At 32.9% G+C, this 27,056-nt stretch overlaps 1 protein-coding gene across 1 annotated transcript; it reads left to right on the top strand.

The window, feature by feature from the left end:
* Positions 1 to 489: 489 nt before the first annotated feature.
* Positions 490 to 25,746, top strand: LOC134250298 (receptor-type guanylate cyclase Gyc76C-like). The gene is made up of 22 exons (XM_062732653.1): positions 490 to 506; positions 661 to 1,280; positions 8,774 to 8,962; positions 9,245 to 9,365; positions 9,641 to 9,787; positions 10,759 to 10,955; positions 11,334 to 11,469; positions 12,655 to 12,794; positions 13,218 to 13,323; positions 13,509 to 13,587; positions 14,583 to 14,673; positions 15,495 to 15,674; positions 15,959 to 16,063; positions 16,344 to 16,415; positions 16,866 to 17,028; positions 17,147 to 17,293; positions 17,519 to 17,696; positions 22,882 to 23,022; positions 23,456 to 23,579; positions 24,027 to 24,369; positions 24,581 to 24,672; positions 24,980 to 25,746. The coding sequence occupies exons 2-22, from the start codon at positions 891 to 893 to the stop codon at positions 25,382 to 25,384; spliced, it is 3,546 nt and encodes a 1,181-aa protein (XP_062588637.1). The 5' UTR covers positions 490 to 506; positions 661 to 890; the 3' UTR covers positions 25,385 to 25,746.
* Positions 25,747 to 27,056: the final 1,310 nt, after the last annotated feature.

Raw genomic sequence — 27,056 nt, 5'->3', positions numbered from 1 at the left:
GTAGTCTACTTGTGTGCCAAGTTACATTGAAATCGGACCAAAACTGTAGTAGGAGTAGCATTTTGAAAAATTGTTGACAGACGGACAGACAGACGGACAGACGGACGGACGACGGACGCATTACTATTGCATAAGCTCTTCTGGTCTCTGACCAGTAGAGCTAAAAAGAAGATTTGTTTGCCCTCTCCCTCCCGACTTAGATTGAAACTGTCTGGGTGAGAAATTTTCGAATTGAATTAAAAAAGGTTTCATTCGGGTCATTTTAGTCAGTGGGCTGCCTGGGGGTGGTAAACAGGAGACCCCCCTCCTCCAATCCCTATAATATATTATACACTTCCCCCTGTTGTTCAGAACTTCTTAATATAACTGCGATTCGTATTACAATTTCAGCGACACGTTCTTTCCGGTATTTTAGCCAGTTTTACACACTTGTACTTCCTCGTCGGTTTATGAATGACCCTCACCTTTTCTTTTGTTACATACTTGCATCCTTTAACTGTGCATATGTAATTGTTTTCTTGCATTGTTATGGAAATTTTCTTACCTACTTGTGTCCCCGGCTTTAATCTTGTTTATGTGTGCCACTTTGTATAAGTTTTCTCGGGCTTAAAGGGTTCAAATATTTTTTCTGCAAAATAGTTATTTTGTTTATCTTTCCAGACGAGATGTCCCGACTAAATCACCTCAACTACTTTAACCGGTGTAAAATTACAGACACGGTGTTCAACATTTCCAGTTGTGCACGAAATTCATCGTAAGTGCCTGTATCAAAATGTTATTCGCCTTATTGACATTGGGATTTATCTATTAAGATCTTCGTCAATTCTTATTGTGTTGGAGAATAAAGCTTTTCCTTAATTAAGGATGTTTTAAATCTACACAGCGTAATAATGGATTTGTATACTATACAATACTTACATCTTTTACTTATATGTTTTGTTTATGCTCTGAGTGCTTCAAATCTTACAAATGTTATCCGTATGGGATATATTACTGGATCCAGAACGAAGGGAGACAATTCTAGATTTAGTAGTCGGCACGGTCAAAGGATTTCAGGGGCGATAACTTATGCTAAGGATCAGATAAATAATGACTCGACCATACTCCCAAATCATACCCTGGAATTCGTTGTGGCTGAAACCTACTCACGAGAAATTTACAGCATCAAAGAAACCGTGGAGCTGATTGACCAGAATATTTCGGTTTACATCGGTCCGCAGGAGACGTGCGTTCACGAAGGAAGGATAGCGGCTTCCTTTAATTTACCCATGATCTCTTACGTAAGTGTTCATTATTTTTGTTTGAAACCTTAGGATGCTTTTTCAGAGTGGGATGGTGGGGGGAGAGATAGTACATACTATATATATTCAAGGAGAGGTAGGGGGAATTCAAGAATCCAAGAATTGATTATATGTTGATTGACGTCCCTCTCGAAAATTTTTCACTCTTATGGAGACACCATCAGTTGCCGGTGGAAAGCTGCAATCTTGTCCCATATGCTCAGCACACGGGCCATTGAGCAGTGAGGGATCTTTTTCGTGGTAACACTTACTGCGACACAGGACCTCGGTTTATACATTCTCATCCGAAAGACCGGTCTCCACGTCCCACAGTGGGATTCGAATCCGCGACGTAAGGATCAACTCCCTACCTAGTGACTCCAGAGCAGACGCTCTAACCTCTGCGCCACGCGGGCGACCACATATTCAAAGAAAAGAGGATAGGCCTATTAAAGACTATCAAATTTTCTTTATTGTTACGACTTTAATCCATTTATGGAGCGGGGTAAGGTGGATGTTGGACAAGGTGTGGGATTGAGTCAAACCTTATTCTAATTCAAGAGTCGCCCGCTTCGCGCAGTGGTTAGAGTGTCTGCTCTAGATTCCCGAAGTAAGGAGTTGATTCTTACGTCGCGTGTTCAAATTCTACCGTGGAACGTGCAGTCCGGTCCTTCAGATGAGTCCGTATAAACCGTGGTCCCGTGTCGCAGTAGGTGCTGGCACGAAAAAGATCCTCCACAGCTCAATCGCCAGGAGTGCCGAGTATAGGAAAAAATTTGTAGCTCTCCATAGGCAAGTATCGGCGTCTCCATATGAGTGGAAAATTCTCGAGAGGGACATTAAACAATAATTATGCAATCAACCAACCAAACAATCAAATTTAAACTAGAGTGTATAGTTTTGTAAAATGAAGAAAAATCTGTTTCAAATAGGTTTTCACAATTTTTTTATTTTTGCATTTTGATTTTCAAGAAAAATTTTTATGCATGTTTATTACATTATAAGTACTTCTTATTTTTAGGGAAGAATTTTTTTCACGGAATAGGAATATCATTTATGTAAAAGTTGCAAACAGGAAAGATTGCAGTTGTGAAATTCATGCAAGTGTTAAACGATTACAATATTGCATGTTAACGGGGAGTATTTTCGTGCATTTGGCTCGGCCAAAAGCAGTTTCCTTTAAACATAAACATAACTTTAGATATTTTATGACTGCATTTCATCTTAACATTTTAGTATATTAACAATACCATTTCAAATAGAAAAAAGGCAGCTTAAAATAACGTATGTCTGTAAATTTTTCTTCACGGGGTATAAATAGCGTCAGTTTAATGTGTACATATACTACATGAAAGTTATCTGTTAATTTTTTTTTGTTGTGTACGGTCTACCGATGTTTTCCCTGGAATTTTTTTAGTCTACATGCCGTATATATATCATGTAATGTACGGGTAAGGTTTTGGCACTTTTGAAGAGAAAATATACTACTACATAAACTAATAAATATTTTATTTTTAAATAATAAGGAAATTAAAAAGTCTTTTAAAGATTTTAAAAATCTTTCTTATTGCAAAAAACTGAAACGGTCATTTAATATTGACTTCTCCCAATGAGATTATTCTTAATCAACGGTACGAACTCATCCGCGCTTGGATACAATTAGATTAAAAAAAACCATTAAAAATTAAAGTCTGGACGCAATTTTTATGTCAAAAAATCAAATCTTGGAATATAAAAAATCTCATCCATATAATTGTCAGAATTTCCTCTCCGTCTATATGTATCGATATGTTAAAAACACAAGTTTCAACACACAATGGGATAAAACCTTTCTTAGTTTTAATGAAAGGGGACCCAATGTTCGTTTACAAGCTGCTGTAGATTGCTCAGTAACATGTTTTTAGGTTATTCTCTTGCTGATATGCTTTGAACTTCAAGGCTAATAGTTATAATCCGTTGTATAAAATGCATGTAAAGGAAAAACTCTGGGTTTCTTGTATAAAACCCCCTGAATCACGAGAAAACGTTTACTGTCAAAGACATATTTTGAACTATTGATGAGGTAGAACAAAAAGAGGAAAAAAGTCTTCCTTTCTTTATCATCATATTTCCTATCACCATTAAGACCTATACGAACTTTTCTTCATTTCCACGCATATACACAATCTTTTCAGTAAATGGAGGGGCTGTAGTAAAAAAAATTATATATAACTTCTGTCAAAAAAAAAACATTAAAAAAGTCTAATTGCTTCAAAGAATTACTAGTAGAAAGCAAATCATTATCGAGCTCAGTAATCAAAGCAAACGACGAGCATCCAGCGGAAAATAATTTTACCCAGGATCCAGATAAATAGTTATAAAAAGAAAAAAAAAAATGCTTGGAAATTTTCTCGACATAACGCGGGTATATGTATATGAGCTGCTGAATTATTTATTTATTTATTTTTTTTTTGATTTTTGACAAAAGAGAATTAGACTTTCTTTTAGACCACACTGATAAACAAAGCGATTAAGGCCTAATATGAAGAAAGTTATGCCTTCCTAGGAATTGATTTCCTAGGAATTGATTTAACCTGTGGATAAAAGAAAATTTTCTACGTCAATAAGTTAATATTAATTAACCCCAACAAAGCTTTTCTCTCTGACTGATTCTATATTCGATTTCATTTTCATTAAGAACAAGAAATCCGAAGACAAATCACATACTGCGTACTGTTTGTCCTTACAAAGAATTTATTTCGTTAAGGTGACTCTGTACAACGTCACAACATGGCGTACTTCCGTTGTTGGTGCTCGGTTTGTCCGTCCGCCTGACTGTCACATTATATCTTCTTAAATTTCCCATACTCCACAAAGATTTCATCCAGTATCCAATTTATCTTTTATTTGGAGATGTCCAAAGAAATGCAATTTTTATATGAAATAGCCAAATCCTTATTTTATTGAGTTTCCTGTTTAGATATGGATTTTTCCATTTCGAGTCCAACTGGCTGGTCGAAAAACAAGTGGATTTTTAATTTTTTTCTTTTGTGAAATATAATTTTCAGCAGGAAACCTGCGTCAGTGTTAATGCTTGTGTCCTTAATAGCTTGCTTATGAAGTTATAAATTGATATATACTTAGTAAACGTTAATCAAAATAAATATTTCCTGATAAAACACTTCTTTAAAGAGACTCGTTTCTCAGCAAAAATACAATTTGCTTCGACCTTTATTCTTGTCGTGCCCTCGTTCTTTATTTCATCAGATGTCCAAGGAACAAAAAATTAAATTGATGTGGCCTTATTACCGGTATTACACTCATCATCAACATCTAAAAGAAATCTGTAGATATATTGATGAATACACAATGCAAACATGAGAAAGGCAATGAATGTACTTTGTGCATGGATGTCACTTCACACTTATCATGCAGGTTTAAAGCATCTGTTCTAATACTAGTATCTTCGGAGTACATGTATAATGATACAGCAGGATCATAACAAGGGAAGAATTGTATCATTTGCATTCTCTGTATTTAATTCAATAATTCAATAATTCTGTATGTGCACATGCATGTTAGAAAATGAAAAATACTATCCAAATATATAGATATTTGACAACGATCGAATAAGCGTATACAGACTGTGTATATTATCGGCCACCAATCTCAATACATGTACAATTTGATAAAAAAACTAGATGTATTGTGAGCACTGCTCACGAAATATTACTAGTACTCCTGTATCCCATGTGATAATAATTGCAAAATCCATGTATTGCTCTGGGAGACACGAAATAAGTGTCATATCAAAAAGTAAAATAGAAGGTGCAAAATGGCATTATGTAATAAAGAATCTGCGAAAGTATCATTTTTATTCAGTGGTTAAGGAGGAGTTGCGAATAAGAGATGGGTTCCTTCAATATTTTAGAAAGAATAGCAGTACCAATGTATTGCTATATGGGAAACCAAGAATTTGTGTCGGATCAAAAAGTAAAATAGGAGGTACACACTGGCACCATGTAACAGTGATTCTGTAAAAATCTCGATAAATTTCTTTCAATGGTATAATAGTTATACAAGTTGCGGATAAGAAATAGGTTTATACATATGAAATTCTAAATATTAGACGAATGGACAGGTTTGGACATTCTGCTTGTCATGTTGCTTTCAGCAATTCTTTGAAAACACCAACAAACTGTATATTTCCATTGATGTTAAATGAAATTTTCTGGCCTTCACACCTTGTTTTTACAGTTTAACTACATTTTTCAATTTAATCAGCAGGAAAAAAAACCCTGAAGCCAAAACATACACTCTACGCATAAATAGCTAGAGGTCAGGAGAAGTAGCAAAAAATCTGTATATAATACAATAATTGTCATCTGTATACTCACATTTCCTGAGTAATGGTTGCAAATTCTGGTTTTCGGATATGAACGGATAATTACTGTAATCATCAGTGATATTCTAGATCACTTTTCGTCAGCAACAGCTTGATAAGGTTTACCGTATCTTTAAGCAGCGGAAATGTAATGATCATTCATCAAATTTGACGTTCGTTAGAGAGCTATTGTTTTGACAAAGTGTATGAACTTATTAGTTATCAAGAAACTTCATCAGTTTTTGGCGCAAATAGGATTTACAAAAAATTCTGATGGAAAAACATTAATGACAGTTTTATTATACTTGAATGAATCAATACTGTCTATGAGATGTATAGATTTACAAGATTTCTAAGATAGGTTTTTTTCTTGTAAACATTTCTTCGAATTTCATTCCCCTACTACCTCTTAGTATGATTATATGGAATTAGGGAGAATCTCAGTACTACAAAAAGTTTCGTCTGCGTGACGCAGTGGCTAGAGTGTCTGCTCTAGAGTCGCGAAGAAAGCTTTATAAATGGACACCGGTTCTTCGAATGAGACCGTATAAACCGATGTCGCAGTAGGTGATGGCACAAAAAAAAGATCCCTTACTGCACTGTTCGATGGCCCTGAGTGCCGAGTATAGGTTTAAATTTGCAGTTTTTTTCACCGACAAATATTGACGTCTCCCTATAAATGAAAATTTTTTTAGAGGGATTTTAAACAACAAACAAACTCGTAATGGAAATTTTCATCATAAAATATATAAAAGATATGGCGTAAAACAAAATGTTGTTTCGAAACTATTTTAGAATCTAATAGATGCTGCAAAAGGGTTGGGATGGGGTGGATGGGATCAACGTTCAATGTCTCTACATGTGAAAGGACCTCTAAGGCTTTGTGCGTGAAGCTCAATCGCCATCAGCTGGTGAATGGAGTAATATTTCTCATAAAATTTTGTGTAAATTATCTTACGAATGATCCTAGATTAGTGGCTTAAATTACAAATTACTGAAGTTTTTAGCGATTTTCAGCAATTTGCAAAGTAGAAAATTGTGTCGTTAATGTGAAGAGATTACAAATCCCCAAAACGGGAAATGGTAGAAGCAAACTCCGTCATTGTGGGAATGATACGACTATGCGTACCACCACATCTGAATGAGAGGTTGAACATTCTCTGGTTGGATTGGAGAGAAAAAAAATTGACTTCCGTCGACGAATTAGAAAATTGCAACTGTGTGCTGACAAAAACACACGTTTAACTGTCATCACGTGCCATTAGCTAAATTCTTTCGACAATATAGAGACCACCATGTATCATTTGGAGTGTTGTTTTTCGAGATAACATCAGAACTCTATATTTTTAGTGGCAAATATTTTTCCTTTTTGTACTTGGAATATATATTTTTAATATTCATTTTAAGTGGGCTATTATCTTATCATTCGACGATCATAAATAAAAACTATTTTTAAAGCACTCGCTTTTCCCTCTTCTTTCACTTGTCAGTTAAAAATGATTGATTGAATTTTTATTTAAAATTGAAATTATAGAATTTTTCTTCTCTTTATCATTGAAAACTTGAAAAAACTTGCATCTATCATTCAGGTGGACAGTAATTTCTTTAAGGAAAGGGGGGGGTTAAACTAAATAAAAGTTTATCGACTTTTTGAAGAAAAATATTTTCAAAAGAATGAAATATAAGAGAAAATAAATACAGTCATGGAATGAAGGCATGAGTGGAATTCAAAGAATCCATCAACGCTTTTGCGAAAACAGTGAAAAATAAAACACTAACCACAGATATACATGTTTTCCAATTACTTAATTACAAACATACGTACAATGTTATTGTAACGAACTGGTCTTTAAACTATAATTTTTTTGGGATAAATAAATAAATAAAAAATAAATTTACATTTTCAAAAAAAAAGAATGTAAATTGAGCAATTATCAGCAAGCTACAATATGTTCATACAAGAACCCGGACGAGTTCCTTAGCACAGATAAATGACAAAAAACATAAATATTACTTAAAGGTGAAGGAAAACATGGCCTGGAGGAACTGATACTGTAATAAGATCAAACGCTCAGACCGTCTCTTAGGAGGAAAGAAAGTCATAGAAGTCATAGAAGTGCATATAATCTGTTTTGGATCCGAGCAATTCTCCGGGGCTGACTAAGGATCTTGTTTTTATGTTTCTTTGTCGTGTGAGAACATGAAGATGACATTGTTACTTTAATATTAAATGACGTCTCCGGTATCCACATACTAGAAGACGAGGTCCCATCAGATGGTATATAGAATTAATGAATAAAGAGAAAGTAATAACCAAGGAAAAATTATCGATTCAATGACTTGATCTTTACCGACATCTATGATGTCAAAAAGTCAACATTTATCGCATCATTGATTATCAAACTACGGGAGAGCTATATGCAGGCATTCACATACTTCGGAAAAGAGTGAAATTTAAAACAATGTTGTCATGTATTAATAGATAAAATGTTTATGTTTTGATCTTTTCATAAAATGGACCATTCTTCTTCAATTCATGCAGCAACCATCAATATGAAGCTCATGTATTAGATAAAAAATGCAAAGTAATTTTGACAACACTTTCTTCTTTCTTGTAATCTAAAATCCTTCACTGTTTTAAAATTCAACATCATTGAAAGAAATGATTTTTAAACATTGCAATCGAGTATATTTTTAACAATGTCATCCCTTTGAAGACTTAAAAACCTTATTGTTTGCATCTGAACACATCCTTTATTTACGTTTCAATTCTGTACGTACTTTTTAATGCGTGTCACAATTTTATTTTTTATGTCATTTTTACCCACGGGATAAACACAGAACATATGTTACCAAATTTTTGCTACAGGTCTACTTAAGATTTTATAACACAGGTATTAAAAATATGTGTTTTAACAATAAAAAAAACTAGTATATTAATGATTCTCTTGCATTAATATTTCAACCGATAAACTATATACTGCACATGATAAATGTTTACAATTTTTAGCCGATCTGTGTAAATATTTGTTGATTTATAACTTCATTCCTTTTAGTAAATTAATTTCCCCCCAAAATATTTCATTAACTGTCACAACCATTTTAATCCTTCTTTTAATCTTTATTTTAGTTTTGTGTAGCAGATGACGTCAGTAACAAGGTCAAGTACCCAACCTTTGCCAGAACAAAACCGACTGCGTCACAAATATCGGCAAGTGTCGTCTGCATTTTGAAGAAATATAACTGGAAGAAGATAACTTTCATACACACTGCAAACCAGGAGAATGGTTTACCTGACACCGTGGCCACCATTGAAAGTGTATGTAATCCATTTACAATTAAAACAATACAGAACTATAAAAAATGGTATTGATTATTGACCAATGAGCCCTGCTGAAAATGGCCGGTTAATATGACAGAAAAATTTAAATTTAGATAGCTAAGTACTTTTTGATTTAAAATCATTTTACGTTCTTTTCCTAGATATTAGAATTTACCCATTTTCGCCAAACACATCCTTTACTTCGAAGTGCAGAATTACTTTACGACTTAATTTGTACCTTTATTCCAAGAAATTATATTTTAAAACTTTCTTTTACAGCTGTTGAAAAGAGAAAAAATAAAAATCACCTACAAGATGAGTTATAGATATCCCTACTTCCACGGAGAAACCGAAAACCCATTTACCAGTATAGTAGCGCAAACAAGAATGAAGACCCGCAGTAAGCTCCCTTTTTTGAAATACTGTAAATCACATAAGTATTTTAATTTTATTAAGGAAAAGAAAGAAGAGAGACAGAATATGAGGCATTTGGTTTGTCAAATTATGATAATTATATATTGCATTTTGTTTTTGTTCAAAAAAGCATCTTCTTGGGCCTTTCACGCAAGTTGTCTGTTTTCCATTTCGCCGAAAAGGCCCGAGAAGATGCAATTAGTAAAATCAAAACAGCAGATGTTATAAGAATTTTTAAGCCATTGTTTTCTCTGATTCCAGTCTATGTAGTTCTAGCCCAGTACTACGAGTTTATAGGGTTGATGGACCATTTATATGAACTTGGACTTTTGGACACGGGAGAATATTTTGTTGTCGGGGTGTGTTTGTCGGACAGTGATACCATTACTCCTGATGCATACATCAAAGGTAATTTTTTGGTGATAATACCTTTTTGTATTGTTTAATTTCTCTTTGTCAGAAAATATTATAAAAATATAAGAAATTAATTGTTCATATTTCTAAATTGAGATAAAATTATAATACATAAGAAGAATACAGGTTTATTTTCACCCTTTCACTTTTTCAAACAATATTATTAGCCTGAACATACTTGCATGAAAAAGATAATATCATCTTCCTTGTATTCGCCGCATTTGAAATCGTCCACATGTTATGAGAGCGAAAGGGATGAAAATAAAACGGGTTGAAAATTGCAATGTATACAGAATATAAAATCGTAAGAGTGGCACCAAACAGACCAATAATCACGTGAGGCATTATCATGTGGAAAAGTAGTATTGCAGTTTGCTGACATTTTCTTTGGATGAAGAAAATGTCTCTAAAAATGCAAATCTAATCAAACGATTTCCCTGAAAATGCTCTCAGCTAATGCATCTTGAATATTTTGGTTTAATTCTTTCAAGCAGAGTAGTTGAAATCGAGTATCATAATACAATCTACTGGTGTGCAGTCACAATGTCAAATCAAATGACATCTACACGAAAAACTATCATAAAATAACCTTTCCAGTTTCTTTTAGATTCACGGGTTCAGTGATTTTTAAGTATAATTTATAAATGAGAGAGATGAAAGCTAAGAACATTTTCCCAGGGAGATAATGTGTTTAGAAACATCAAATATCGTCTTGTAACAATACCAACAACCATCTAAAATGTAAATCACATGTCTGACAGGATCCTCAATTTACCTTTACTCTCTAATCCGCATTTCCTCTTTAGTTTTAAGATAAGTGGTCTTGGACAGAAAATATATGTGGTTGTTATGCAAATGTGATGGACCATTGGTGTTTTTATTAGACATTAAATTGGTTCAACATCCCGTAAATATTTCTGTATCGGCATGAATGCAAATAAACGTGTTCCATTATGTTTCTGCAGAATTAATAGATACGGACAGAGGGAAGGATCATACAAAAGATCGACTGGAGGCATTCAAGTATTTCATAGGCATCGTAGAATCTCCACCAATTTATGACGAATATGAAGAATTCAAAAAAATAGTTAATAAATACCTTGAAAGACCGCCATTCAGTTTTCAGACCCCTTTCAAGTTCAACATGACAATTGAAAAACGGGTAAGTTTAATAATACGAAGAATGCTACAAGATATACTTCTTTTTGGTCGGTTGAGAGAATAAGATTATCTAGAACAAACGGATATACTTCCTTATCTCGAAATGGATGCAATCGAGGGAAAATCTTTGAGAAATCCATGGATTCGAGTCCCCCAAAATTTAAAATACATTAAGGAAGAGATTATACTTGGGAATTCCAAGTGATTTCGATATATCCACAGTATTCGAGATATCCTTGTTCGAGATAATGAAGGCCAACTATACAGCATAATATTATTAATCATTACAATTAGTAAAGAAGTTATACTAAATTACTGTGTCAACAATCTGATAACTTTTCATTAAAGAATGTATTACACTTTTCTGCATTTATTGCAGCTAAGAACAGAAGCAGCCTACCTGTACGATGCGGTTTGGCTCTATGCAAGATCTGCACATAAAATTCTAGAACAAGGAGGAGACATCAGAAACGGAACAAAGATAATAGAAAATCTCATCAACACCACCTATAAAAGTAAAGCTTAAAGCCAAATAAATTAAGAATATAATAAATCTCTTCGTAAACTGTAAAATTTTTACACAGATGTAAACAAAATGTAAATTGTTTGAAAATGAAAAATTATTAATAAATGGATTTTTTTAAAATTTTGAGAGCGTTAGGATTGACTCATTAAAATATGTTTCAAATGACAATTAATTAATAATACAATAAGTAAAATACAAAAAGTAAAATACAAGTACATCATTTGCTATTTGATATAAATACATGTACATGTTGATTTGATCAAATATTGGAAAATAAACGTATTTTTTTTTACTCTTTCGTAATAATCATTTCATGTAATAGGAACCATCTAAAAAAAAATTCTTAACGAAACTCAATGATAAAAAAGTTATTGTTTTAAAACCGATTTAAATTCCCTGATGTTCCTGGTGTTATGCAATATATAATATCAATAAATATCAAATTTCTACAAGAAAAAGAGACAAATGTTTTTTTTTCTGACTATCTTTCCCGACAATTTTCATGTATGAAGACATATTAAATTGGTTTAACTCACGTAATTGATATTAAGTAATTGGAAGTTTCAAATAATTTATCATTTCCTGTAATTGAAATTTATTACACAGCATTTAACTTTCGTTTAAATTTTAAGTCAAAGTGCCTGACTTTATTATAATGTAATCAAAACTGCCTTGGCAATTTACAAAGTTATGTACATCATATAAATCTTAAAGCTGTAAGTTATATCTTTAAGTTTGATATTTCTTTCCCTGTGCCTTCATTGCCATAATACGTGTGTGTGTGTTCCTTAAATCTGTGGCGAATTCAATTTCGACAGATATGCAAATACGCGCTATTCATCTCCCTGTAAATGGAATACTCACTTATTTAGGTGTGAGACATGAAAATTGATATGATTGTCCATAACTGTCCCTTAAGAGACCACATTTCTAGAAGAATATTTCTTCTCCTTGTTTTGCCTTGGTGATTTATGGTTATTATCAGAATTTTTTTTTATATTTGAGAATATAGCTCTAAAAACACCAGAATAGAATAGAGTAATAAATGAGAAAAATACTAGCCAAATAATCACGGAGATGAGGAATGCAATGATTAATTGCCATATTTGATGCGAAATTCAAATTAATTGAATATGCTTTGTAAGTGTACATATAAAATCGAAATTTTTCTTAGGTGCCATGGGTTTTACAACGAAAATAAACCAGCGAGGAGACTCTGAGGGGAATTTTACACTTCTAGCCCTCAGAAGCGAAAAATCCATCTGGGGACTCTACCCTGTGGGGGTTTTCAGACAGACCTCCGATGAAATGCCAGTATGTACACGAATATTATAAATTACTAGAATAAATTGGATCCAAATACATTTCTCTAATTCAGTATACTCATGTGTAACTTGACTATTTTGGGTCAAATACACTGTAAGTAAATTTTGCTCGAAATGTAAAAAATATAAGCCTGCAACTTAAAACTTTGTTTTCTTAATCTTTTAGATTTGAATGGAAGTATTTGTGAAATGTTTCTAAATTAACAGATTATATGCATAGAGTATATCGACTGAATTTTGAAAGCTGAATTACTGGAAAAAACTCAAATGGCCAAAACTGTGTCCTTCACAGGCCATTTCATATAAAGATTTTTTTTTAAATCTCATTTTTTCAAATAAAACTTTATCAAACAGATTAATTAAATAAATTTCGATGTATATGCATATATTTAAATCGTTTTGTCTGATTTAGGACTTCGAATTATACGAGGGTAGAAGCATTGCATGGCCAGGCGGACAGATTCCAGTGGACGAGCCCGCATGTGGTTACAGTGGTGAATATTGTATAGAACCCAAAAGTAGGTCACAGCCATTTATTCAGTTCTGCCTTTTCAAAACATTTTTTTTTAATAAAAGACGTTTCTTTTTCTCTTTCATTGACTTTTATGGAACGCTAATTAATTTTTCTGCTTAGAAATATTAAAAATTAGTGCAACATTTATAATTGCAAAATTGTAATCGTAAAAGTTATGTCTTCTTTCAGATTATACATTAGAAATTGGAGTTGGTGTAACTGGAGGTATTCTGTTAATAGTTATCATTATCGGGACGCTTTTTTATAGGTCAGTGTCTTTATCCTTCACAAGTTTTAAAATCAATAATTTTAGTTCGACATTGCTTGTATTCACTTCTATAAATGCTGAACAAAAGTTGACCGAAAAACGATAGAAAAAGTTGTTCAAATGATTTGCTAATACAAAATATAACGTGGAATTTTGATAACACAATAAAAAATTTGCTTGGAAGAAGTCTTGGGTCATAGGAACTTTTAATTGTAAAGCAGCTTCTTGTTTTATGTATAACATATAAGAGAAAAAAAATCACCCATCTTCACATGGCGTCATACAACATTTTATGATTTTAGACATGAAAAAAATTCAAAATCCAAGTCAAGGTTTAGTATTACATGTATATTTATGTAATGTATCATATGTATAACGTAACAAAAACAAATATCACTGTATTGAATACATGTTTTAGTGATACATGTATTAAGAATTTAAGTTAGTTATTGTGTATAATTAAAGAAAATCAAAAATATAGATATTCACTTTGAAGCTAAAGAAGAGGTCTGAAACTATAAGAAAGTATAAGCCAGTTTACATGATACATAATCTTATCTTTATTATACAATATAATGTACTTTTAACGAGGCTTGGGGGTACATTTTTAGACTATTTCAATCTCCTTTAAAAGGAGAGCTCTATAAAGATATACAAAATGATAAAATTTTAAAACTAAAATATATGATTTTTTTCAATGATAGTTGACAGCTAAATATACCGTAAGTTAAATCTTTTAAAATTACAATGAGCATGGCTTATTAGAATATGACGATATTTGTGAGTATATAATGAAACAATATTCAACTTCAAAAACCTGAGTGAAACAAATGAAATAAAGATTACCCGGAACTTCAATTGTTTTATGTGAGGATATTGATAATTTAGTACAAGGATAACTGGGGATGGAAAGATAATATTGATATTTTATGTCATCAATATATGCAATACTATAATAAAATAGTAATAATATCTGAATATTGTACATATTACAGAAATTGGAGGTATGAACAAGAATTAGCCAGCCTTCTGTGGAAGATTGACTACAAAGATTTGACAATAGACTATGCAGACCCGGGGTTGATGGTAAATACCTCCAAAAGTACATTGCAGTTATATATATAATAACATGTACGTTTGACAGTATAGTTTGAATATGAAACCATATGATTTAGAGCAATAGTACCAATCCATGGTAAACATAACTTGACGATTTTTGATGTATAAATTATCACATGACATGCATTTTGCTGACCAAAAATATTTGGAGGATCTTGATAAAAAAACCCCTCAAATACCGAAAAAAGTAAATAGTCATTCAATACAAGCACAATATGGTTGAGGATAACTGAACATTTTTATCACTCCAAAACCATGTCAAACTCGGCTGCTCCTTGCTTATAACGATGATTTTCTTTTCGAAAAAAAAATTCAATACTAAATTTACCCTCAAGACCTGAACAACATGCATTATTTATATAAAATGAAAGAAATGCAATATAGCCCGTATCAGGAAGCGAATTTCCATCTTGTTACATTGTATTTAAATATAGCCTTGATTGGAGACTTGGATAGCGTGAAAGTGTCTGTAATCAAGGAAGCCTTTTAAGTCAAGTCTTGAGTGCATGGAATTGACAGTTCACTAACAATGTGAAGAATGCTGAAGGAATATCAATAATAACCATTATCTGAAGTCGAAGCGTGTGAATCAAGCGGATGCGTCGTAAATGTGTCAATCTAGTGTTGATCTTTGTGTCAAGTTGTTTTTCTTAGAACTTCACCGAATAAAAAATACTCTCCCATATTCCCATAAGAGGTTTCTTTTCTTAATGTTTCTTTTGAATTTTCTTAATTTTTTGACGATAGCATCCAGACCATCTGAAGAAACGATGCTATTTTATTTGCAGATGTGCTTGAATAACATAACAAGAACTTCGAGTACTATGTCTTTGACCTCACAGTCTGACATTGACACGAGACAGTTGTTCACGTGTGTTGGGACATACAAGGGAAATCTTGTTGCGATCAGAAAAGTAAACAAGAAAAACGTAGAACTTACAAGAAGCATTAAAAAGGAATTAAAAGTGGTATGAATTTAAAATTGAATTGTAATATAATAAACAAAACCCTTGAAAGCCGTTTATGTTTATAAAACTTGTTTGTTCTCTGATGGGGGATACCAGTTCAAACGGAAAGCATAAAACAAACTACATTCTAAAATAATATTTTTTTTTTGTAAACGTTAAATATGCAAAATATAAATTTGATACAAGAAAATATTTCCTTAGTGTTGCTTGACCATTTTAACGAACATAGAAAAACTCTTGGTTCACAAATGTGTAGAGTTAAAACTTCAATACCATTTTTGTAGATGAGGGAACTTCGTCACGATAACGTTAACCCTTTTATTGGTTCCTGTATTGATGCGCCATACATTTTAATAGTCACTGCTTACTGCCCAAAAGGAAGTCTACAGGTATATTTCAAGAAGCTTAAGAAAATTCTTTGATTTAGCATGGAATGATAAAAAAGAGCTAAGTTAATGTCATCAGTATACGTGTATTAGAATATTAGAATTAACACTGTTTGTCGACAGGTTTGTAAATTAGCAAAATTAGAAGTCCTTGTATCAGATATGTGTATTTTTACTTGTGGGCTTTTAAGTGGTTTCGAACCAGACTTCTCAAATTTTAACTCTAATTCTAACTTGAAAATTTCAAAGATTAAGTTTTTTCCCCATATTTTTTATTGGACAGGATATTCTTGAAAATGATGACATTCAACTGGATTTGATGTTTATAGCATCTATTGTCTTCGACATTATCAGGGTATGCCATTTTTAATGCTAGATATACGTCGAATAACTCTCATGTTCTTTGCTGAGTGTGCATGATGCACGTTAAGATACTGATCCATTTGACGATTTATCTGGAATTCCGATATTTTTTTATCGTCTATCTCATAAACAAATTTCGGATAAGTTAACTTATTGCGAAGCGTGCAGTTTTCTAAATGTGTCTTAATTGGGAAAAAATGAAGAAATTTTCTAATAATTTTTCACTGAGACTAAAGAATGATATGTTGCTCATTTGGGACCAAGGAATGGAAAATTTATCTTTTATAAAATTCATATTCTAGTATCTTAATTTGATTAAACATAGAAAATAACTTTCGTGTCAGAAGGGAATTTTATGGAAATTTTCAGACAGAGAAATTAATTTTGAATTCAGATTAGAGATTTTTGTACCATAAATCTGTTAAAAAATCAATTTTTGCAGGGCATGGTGTATCTTCATGAGAGCGAAATTAAGTCTCATGGGAAATTAAAATCAAGTAACTGCGTCGTAGATAGTAGGTGGGTTGTGAAAATCACAGACTTTGGTCTAACAGAATTTTTGGCGGGAACAGAAGAATCAACCGAGGAATATGCCTATTACAGAAGTATTTATCGTTTTCAATATTAATATCTTTGCTTCACTTTAATCCAGTCGGAAATTAACTAATCTTCCAGTTTGTAAAAGAAAGATAACCCCTTTAAAGTATTATTTGACCGTTTTAGATCTCTTGTGGACGGCACCTGAATTACTTCCCTTAAAAAATAAAGGAAGGGGTACGCAAAGTGGCGATGTCTATTCCTTTGCAATCATTTTATATGAAATAAATGGAAGGAAGGGACCCTATGGAAATTGTAACCTAAGTCCCAAAGGTTTGTTCTTGTGATTAAGTCTTTCCAATTAAGGTTTTTGGCATTGTGATTGGATAAATAGTATTCGTTAGTCCTTGAGAGCAGAAACATTTAGTTAATATGTAACTTTGATCAAATAATCTATATTTAAAACGTTGTTCTTGTAATTATGGCTACTCTTTGAATTTTTTTGTGGATAATTTACATGAAAATGAAGAATGAAACCAAAAGTACTTTATTCCAAAGAAATCATTGAGAGAGTAATGAATTACACACACGAAGAGTTTCGCCCTCGGCTGGCAGAGTTGGACACAACTCCAAAGTTTGTGACGGATGTTATCAAAGAATGCTGGGAACAGGACCCTGAAAAAAGACCTGACTTCAAGACAGTTCGCACAAAACTAAAAGAACTGCAAAGAGGAATGTAAGAATTGTTATCTAGAGAAGTGTTAAATTGTAATTCATAATTGATTAGTTGCTGAAATATTAAAGATTACTTTCTCAAACTTAAAGTATGTTGCAAAGGACAAAATTTATTGCTTTGGATTGAGTGGAAAATCAATATTTATTTAATCATAATTGAAAATGTTCATTTAACATAGTTCGTAGTAAATCTTTAAAGTTATCAATTGTTTTGTTGATGATTACCTTGCTGGTAAAATCTAGAGTTATGCTTTCTTTCATAACAGGTTATGATCTTTGTCACGTAGTTGTTATCAGGTCAAAGGGTGTGGCTAATATATGAGAAATATACCAGTTGTTTATATTTCAAGACAATGACCATCCATGTATTTTGTTTATCCTGCAAAATATAATTTACATCTGACCTCCAAAATGAACTATTTTCAACCCAAATTTAGACACATCTCTGCAGAGGAAACTAAGACGCCATTGCGTAAACAGTGTAATATACTGAACTCACAATGCTTTTAGAACGTCTTCGGAATACATGCACGAGGCTTTATTAGGACATTGACCGAATAAATCTTTAGTTTAGTAGGTTACCTTTCTTGATCAATGCAAGGGGTAGTTGCTGGATAAATGAGAAATATACCAGTTGCAGAGGTAGGACGGTGTTATAATAAGTTTATGTCAATAATATGCATAACTTAAATGTATATAGTTTGAACAAGATGTAGGGCTTTAGTATAAATGTGATTCATTTTTTGAGTTGGCTCGCGTAGCGAGCTACTCCCTGTTGACATAGCCGTTTCAGAGCTGTAAAATTTATCACGCATTCATCAAGGTGATCCATACGCCAAATATTATACACCGTATACAACGGGTAACGCGGGGGAGTCGCTAAAAAGTATGGGGGAGTCGTTTTCAACGTATGGGGGAGTAGATTTTCACCGCTTCGGAGTCGGAAGAGATGTGGGTCACGTCTTTTTTCGGTATTTATAAGATGTATTTACAAAAAACAAATATCCCACGGAAGATGGCAATAGTTAAGCTTTATTTTGGTCATTTGTCCGGCTGTCATATACGTCTAGTTTTCTCAAACACTTCGAAACTATTTGACAGTTTTCATATTTACGTTGATCGGATGGTAAAAACATGCATGATTTGTACAATCTACGGCTTGTGTATGGATTTTCACAGTTAAAACAGCGAGAGAAAGCGTTTATCTTTTAAATGCAACAACTTAAACTTGATTAGACTTTATAAAAATTATTAATTAAGACATTTTCTCCTCAGACAGTGACGGTTACGTAGGGGGGAGTCGTTTATGGGAAAGCACATCGCAGGGGGAGTCGCAAAATAAAGTCAAATGCATAGTTTGTGTTGTTTTCATCTCTTTTATACTGCCAATACCTTTTTAGCTCACCTCAACGAAGTTGGGGGAACTTATGTAATATCTCGGCGTCAATGTCGGTGTCGGCGTCGGCGTCCCAGGTAGAGGTTAAGTTTTTTGGAGCAGTTTTCTTTGTACTTCTATGTCCTTTATTGTTTAGTCATGAATAGAAGATGGTTCTAGTGTGTTTCATTGTACCACTCAAAGTTTCAGATGCTGTAATTTCAGCCAAGGAATGACCAGGTTAATGTTTTTGGAGCAAGTTAACATTTTTGGTGTAGTTTTTGGTGTAGGTTTCATTTCCAAGTAACTATAAGCCCTACGTTGACCAACTTGCATGGATGATACATCTAAGGATGCATACTACCAGGCTTGCTTCTGATACAGATTCTGACCTGCATTTTGCGGTTACATGTAAGTGAACAGGTTAAAGTTTTTGGTGTAGGTTTTATTTCCAAGTAACTATAAGCCCTATGATGACCAAACTTGCATGGATGATACATCTAAGGATGCATACTACTACCAGGCTTGTTTCAGATGATGAATTATGACCTACATTTTCCGGTTGCGTGAATAGGTTAAAGTTTTTGGTGCATGATTCATTTCCAAGTAACTACATTTATGAGATCTTTAATGACCAAACTTGCATGGATGATACATCTAAGGATGCATACTAACGGGCTTGCTTCGGATGCTGAATCTGACCTACATTTTGTGAATGAGTGAAAATGTTAGTTTTTGATGATGTTTCATTTCCAATTAACTATGAGCCCTATAATGAGCAAACTTGCATGGATGATAAATCTTAGGATGCACATTAATGGACCTCCTTCGGATGCTGAATTTAACATACATTTTTTCAGATAATAGACCAGGTAAAAGTTATGAGTGCAGGTCTATTACCAAAAAACTATAAGGCTTATATAACATTGTATAAACCAAAATCATAGTGACTATTACTTGCTAATTTGTGTTAATAAAATATAAAATTTGATTGTCAAACTGTTGTTACCTCCTTTCAACAACCCATTTTTTGCTTGTTAAAATTCAAAATTTTTTAGGTGAGTTGTTTGTAATTTTTGTTATACTTTTAAAAATTGTTATATAAATTTATACTAAAAAGAATAACCTTTCTACCGTTTTCTTCAGTCAAATAAAAAGCTGTTTGACCGAGGAGCGAGATGTTGGACCTTTCGATGAGATAATGTACCGTTTATGTCAAAGTGTGGGCGGGGTCAGCTGTCAGAACTTTACGGAATTGACAGTCTTTAAATGCAGTGAGGATTAACAAAAATTTCATCAAAATAGTACCATAATAAACAGTAAAATGTATAACAAAACATTGATCGAATGTGTTCTCCTGATCTGGCAAAATGTGTTTCGTCGAACCCTCGAACAAAACATTTTGCCTTCGGCCTAACAGTCTCCTGCAAACAGTTTGGTTCTTGGGTCCGAAAACGCATGTTGCCCTCGAACCCTGTCTATGAATGTATAATATACTGGTTGCCTCAGACTTATTCTGGTACAACCATGTGTTCACGGAACTCCGAAAGAGGGAGGGGTAAAGGGGGTATCATATTCTGAGGAACTGTATATATAGCTGGGGAAAGGAAAGGGAGGATATCATGATAATGAAATGTATACAGAGAAGAAATATTTTCGTATTTCCTCTTTTCAAAGTTTCTGATTAATTATTTTTGCATTGTCACTTCTCATTTTATATATCATAGACATACATTTCCAGCGTATTTGGTAATATGCAATTCAGTCCCTTCTTCAGTATTCATCCTGTATATTTACCTATGTGTATTATCCTCAGATTATCCAAAATCCAAAATCTTCTCAATTTGACATACTTGTTCGTTTGTATCTGAAGATGTGTTTATATGATAAATAAATAAAAAAAAAATAATTATCAATGTTATTTGTGAACCTAATCGAGAGAATATACCAGTTAAATTTAACCCCCTTCCCAAAGAAAAAGTCAAATGGCGCGTGCAGACGCGTCAGAGATTTGCCTTTTTCTAATTAAAAAAATTGTTGATATTATCAAGAAATTTTCCAAATTATAAATCGGGTTGTTCTTTTTTTTATGGAAAGGCTTTCATTGTCGAAAGTTAGGGTTCCTGAATTCGTGGATTGAATTTTTGTGATACACATCTTCGATTACATATTACATATTGAGGGGGACAGTCCTGTCTTCAAGCACATGTGCTCCGATGATATTTAATCCAATTGTTCATGCAATCTATATTGTTGATTTTTTTCTGGAACTGATAAAGCCACAGAATAAATCTCTTTTCGTAACATCAAATTATAAAGTAAATAACCAAACACAGATTTATAGATATCTACGAGTAAATAAAAAGGTATTGGCAGTATAAAAGAGATGAAAACAACACAAACAATGCATTTGACTTTATTTTGCGACTCCCCCTGCGATGTGCTTTCCCATAAACGACTCCCCCCTACGTAACCGTCACTGTCTGAGGAGAAAATGTCTTAATTATTGTTTTTTATAAAGTCTAGTCAAGTTTAAGTTGTTGCATTTAAAAGATAAACGTTTTCTCTCGCTGTTTTAACTGTGAAAATCCCTACACAAGCCGTAGATTGTACAAATCATGCATGTTTTTACCATCCGATCAACGTAAATATGAAAACTGTCAAATAGTTTCGAAGTGTTTGAGAAAACTAGACGTATATGACAGCCGGACAAATGACCAAAATAAAGCTTAACTATTGCCATCTTCCGTGGGATATTTGTTTTTTGTAAATACATCTTATAAATACCGAAAAAAGACGTGACCCACATCTCTTCCGACTCCGAAGCGGTGAAAATCTACTCCCCCATACGTTGAAAACGACTCCCCCATACTTTTTAGCGACTCCCCCGCGTTACCCGTTGTATACGGTGTTATAGTTCTAGCAAAAAATGCTTTGGTTTGAGTGATTGTATAAACTTAAGAGGTGAAAACTGTATAAAATTTTGTACTGTAACATTATTTATGCCTTCATGCTTTTAAAGAAATTTTTGATTCAATATCTGTACGATGTACAATTACTGCGTATGAATATATGTTCAAGCATGTTAGGCGGATCTAATCTTCCCATCTGAAGTTTATTTATAATTGACCTAGAATAATCCCTAACACAAACACCTGCTGCTCTCATTTGCTGCAGCTAGTTGTTGTTGAAAATCTATTTTTAGAATCCAGATTTGCTGTGGGAATCTTTAAACTAATTATTCCATAACACTGACCACTTCAGCTAGTGTGCTGAAATTCATTATAGAATCCAGTCAAAATAATACGGAAGCCCATTAGTTCCAACCTGTATTTATAAAGGAAAAGCAATATACACTTTATTTATGAACCGAACATGGATCAGACATATAATATTCAATCTCTTAAGATGCAAAATAAACTGAATATATTAAGGTATGGTGCCCAGATGTATGAAAAAGCTCAATTGACTCGAGCGAGTCAACTCGCAGGCCCTTCAGGCCTTTGATTGTAATTTTACACCCCTTGCAAAATTACTTCACTCATTTCAAAAGTTAGTAGATATCCTCGAAGGGCTTCGGTTTTAGACATTTACTCGGTACTTTGGAGACCTAATAGCTTGGAGTATTAAAATTGAGGATGAGTAGGAGAATGTTAAAGTGATTTTTCTCTCAATGCAAATTTCATGTATCATTAAACATACCTAGTTCAACTTTAAACGTCTATTTTATTCAATGAAAAATTTACTCTTTTCATGTGAAGCAGCAATATGAATTATTTGATTTATATACGTATGTATCTCTCTTTCAAAGGAAGCCAAACATTCTAGACAATATGATATCCATCATGGAGAAATATGCCAACAATCTGGAGGCTGTGGTTGACGAAAGAACGGAACAGCTGATTGAAGAGAAGAAAAAGACAGAGGAACTTCTCCATCAAATGCTGCCAAAGTATGTGTGTGGGGGTAGTAAAAAGATCCCCCTAAAATGATAAACAAGTAACTTCTTTGAAACTCGGTCGACATTTTTAGGAGACTATTATTAGAAATTTTAACCCCAGGTTCTGATTTTACGTGCCTAAATAAAGTTTACCGATAAATTTTCCTGACAGAAGACATGAATAATTTTGTCTTTTTATATGCAAGATTAATAGCATAATTGTACGAAAAATAGTTAATAAAAAGTTATTTTCAGCATTGTTTGGTAGGGAAAAAAAATCCAGACGAAATCCTACACACTAGAAGAATTTTTAAACAAACACAGAAAGTCTCTGATTCTGTTTTAATTTCAATCTTTGGAATGATTGAGAAACTTATAATAAATCTACTTTGGTTTCATATCTGGCTAGTAATTTGGTTGCATGATCTGACTTTTGTCACCATAGGTCAGTTGCAGAGCAGTTGAAGATGGGAAAAGAAGTAGAGGCAGAGTCGTTTGATTCAGTGACCATTTATTTCAGTGACATTTGTGGCTTTACGGCTTTGTCGTCTGAAAGTACACCTATTCAGGTGCGTCAATCAATTTTTCTCACAAAGTAAAAAAAAAAAAAAAAGATTTAAAAGTTTTTATGACTGTGCATAGAGTACAGCAGTATGGTAGGTCGATCTAGGTAAAGCAAAGCTTAATAAATATACTATACCGATGTGGACACTTAGTGAATCTCATAAAAACTAATACCAAGTACGAAGTTTAAGACTTTTTAACACGCTTTAGTTATTTATCCTTTATTTGTTGTCTTTTCTGACCTCTTTCTACTTAAACAAAGCATTCGACCTGTCAGGTAGTCTGACAAATATTTTAAAATGAAATATTTTATTTTGATGTATGGAAAAAAATTAAATCCATCCTTTTGCTGTATATATTCGTGCTTCTCAGTTATCCAAAGAACGAGCTATTCTGAGCCTAAATACATTTGTAAGTAGTATAAGTTCTTTTGACTGTTTTTTATCTTACAGGTTGTAAATCTGTTGAATGACCTTTACACTTTGTTTGACTCTATCATTGAGCATTATGACGTGTACAAAGTAGAGACAATCGGGGACGCGTATATGGTTGTAAGCGGCCTACCAAAAAGGAATGGAAACATGCATGCAGGCGAAATAGCCTCGATGTCACTTCATCTTCTGGAGGTCATAGGAAGTTTTAAGATCCGTCATCGAGAAAACGAAACGATAAAACTAAGGATTGGAATTCATTCAGGGTCTTGTGTAGCGGGGGTAGTTGGACTGAAGATGCCGAGATATTGTTTATTTGGAGATACTGTCAATACGGCATCAAGGATGGAATCAAATGGAGAACGTATGTCTTTTAGGGCTCTGTATTATACTGTTAGTGCCTTATTGTAATCATTAAAGAAGTATGCACTCTGTATACCTGTTTGTCTAGCTGTCTGTCTATTCATTAATAGTTTGCTTTTAATATATTAACGTACAAAAAGAAACAAAGTTCCTGAAAACATTTTCATAAAAGCATACAAGCAAACATTGAGAATTTAAATTCAATTTTATAGCTCTACAAGTGCATTGTTCAAGTCAATGTAAAACGATACTGGATGAGCTCGGGGGTTATCAAACAGAGGAAAGAGGCTTGGTTTCAATGAAGGTAGGCTATATTGCAATAATTCATTTTTTACTTTCTAAGATTTAATGTTTTAAACTTAAAAGTATGTTTTAGTTTTTCAATATAAATTGAATAGTTCAAACAGAGAAAATGTCATTGAAAGTACACCAAAAGATTTGTCCGTTTCTTTTTTATATATATAGAATTGCGTTATTGAATTTGTCTTTGTCCATTATATACCACTTTTAATTTGTAATTTGTAAATATCAAAATATACATCAATCTTAAAATTAAGCACAACTTAACTATTCGTCATAAAATTATTAATTTAAAAACACTGATATTGCAGGGGAAGGGTGATGTATTGACTTACTGGCTAACAGGAGAAGACAAATCATTTAGAAAGAAGAGAATATCAAGAGTTCTGTCCCCTCCGACTAGTCCCACTTTATCAGGAAACAACAACCAGAATCAGACAATCTGTAACTGTGAGAAAACAGACTCACTGTGCATCGACAACAGAATTAGTCGCTCTTTCCTTCGAAGACATTCTTTAAACGATACCTCTAACGCGAACGGGAATGTGCCTTCACAATTTCCACTTACTACACACAGAATTTCCAGTTTTAAACATAGAAGCTCAAATATGCCTTCTCCAAGACTGCTTAAACAAATCCAATTTAAAGAAATCGACGAAGTCAAGGGCAGTAACTGTGATCACAATTTGGAGTTAATTCCCTTGATAAACACGTGATCATTTATTTATATCGTTTTATTACTTGCTATGTCAAGACGAGGGAGTTCTCAGGAGTTGTCTCATCTAACTGTTAGAAAATCCACTTTATTATTATTATTATTTTAATTATGCAATGATTTATATGCATTTGTTTTCATTTTTACACTCTGCTTTTTATGATTTTTTTCTTTATATCCGGTGAAGAAGCATTTTTATATCAATTTTGGTTTCATTTCTTGTTTTAGCATAATATTAATGAATAGAAGAATGTGAGTTTTATAGTTGTTTTATAATTTACTGCTGGGTGCACCGTAACATTTCTGTGATATATTGAAAAAAGTGGTTATTGATTAGTAGTTATTAAACTATCTCACCAATTAAAAAAAATATTTGTTTTTATATTACACTGTTGTTAAAATATAGTGTTTTTCATTGGTATAAAATTCAAGAACATTCACCAAATGGTCATCTTTGTATATTACGAAGATAGAAATTCATTAATTATGAGTCTTAATTTAAATGTTTTAATATGATGCAGACGGTATATTGAAAGTTTTGTAAATAAAGTGCATACAAAAATGTCTGGAAAGTAAAGACAACAATCTGAAAGTAGTTACCTTCAAAATATCTTTTGATATTTTGAATCCTGAACAATTTATATCGCATATTTTCTTCGAACGTTCATTGAAAGGGAAACAAGAATTAAAAATACGTCGTTCAGTTTATAAAAGAAATTTTGAAATCATGGAAAATGATCATGTTATCAAAAATTATGGTGAAGAAAAGTGTGTTGACGGGTATTTACTTTCTACAAATTACAAGTAACCACCGTATTTCAATTTTTCCCCGTTATCCATTTAAGCAATAACACTACTTAAAATGGTTTTAAGAGACTTAATTGGATGGTGAAAGAAGGTTAAAACAAAGTACTGTATTTCTAGTAGGAGAATAATGATCTGAGTAGCTGGAAACCTGAGTGTGTTCGCTGATCTGAAAAATATGGGATGGACAAACAGGGAACTAATGAGATACTCATTTAAAAAACTTAATTTATTTCTCCCATTTATTCAGACTTTCTCTAAATATTTTAACTGCCATTTCAAAGTTCTACAAGCCGCGTGTTCCTAAATTATATATTTATATTTTTTTTTCAACATTTTCCACAAAATAATATTCCTATTAGCCATTATAAAAAGTCGATCTGGGCCTGATTGTGAGTCCATAAAAATATTGCTTATCTATATTGCCATGGTGGGTGACAATATGGTTAGATTAAACACGCTTTGTACATCACTTGTACCTATAATTTTATTTTGAAAGCATTAAAAATATATAAGAAACACACGGTCAGCAAAATTTGAGACTTACACTGTACATATGCGCATTGAATGAACAGGATTTTTAAAACTGTGGCACTGTACATAATGTACATTGTATGTGTCTAGACTTCCATTCCTGTTGTTTTTCAGACAAGTGAACTGCAAGTCTGCAGCTAGTATCTAAGTCGAATAATTTCGGATTTGAAATCAAAGGCACAAAATATAAAGAGATGATACAAAAAAAAATTTCATTTTGGGCACAGTTTATTTCACTTCCAGCTCCAGATAAAGGAAAAGGACATTCCTTTTAAGATTTGATCGGATGGCTTGTTAAAATCACAATATTAAAACAAATATTCTTATTTTAACTT

This window comes from Saccostrea cucullata, unplaced genomic scaffold, assembly GCF_032062105.1.
Source record: "Saccostrea cucullata isolate Sc308-1 unplaced genomic scaffold, CSIRO_AGI_Scuc_v1 ctg473, whole genome shotgun sequence".
In the NCBI taxonomy this organism is placed as follows: Eukaryota; Metazoa; Mollusca; class Bivalvia; order Ostreida; family Ostreidae; genus Saccostrea; species Saccostrea cuccullata.
Note: the sequence above shows the minus strand (reverse complement) of the source record. Positions and strands in the feature narration are given on the sequence as shown.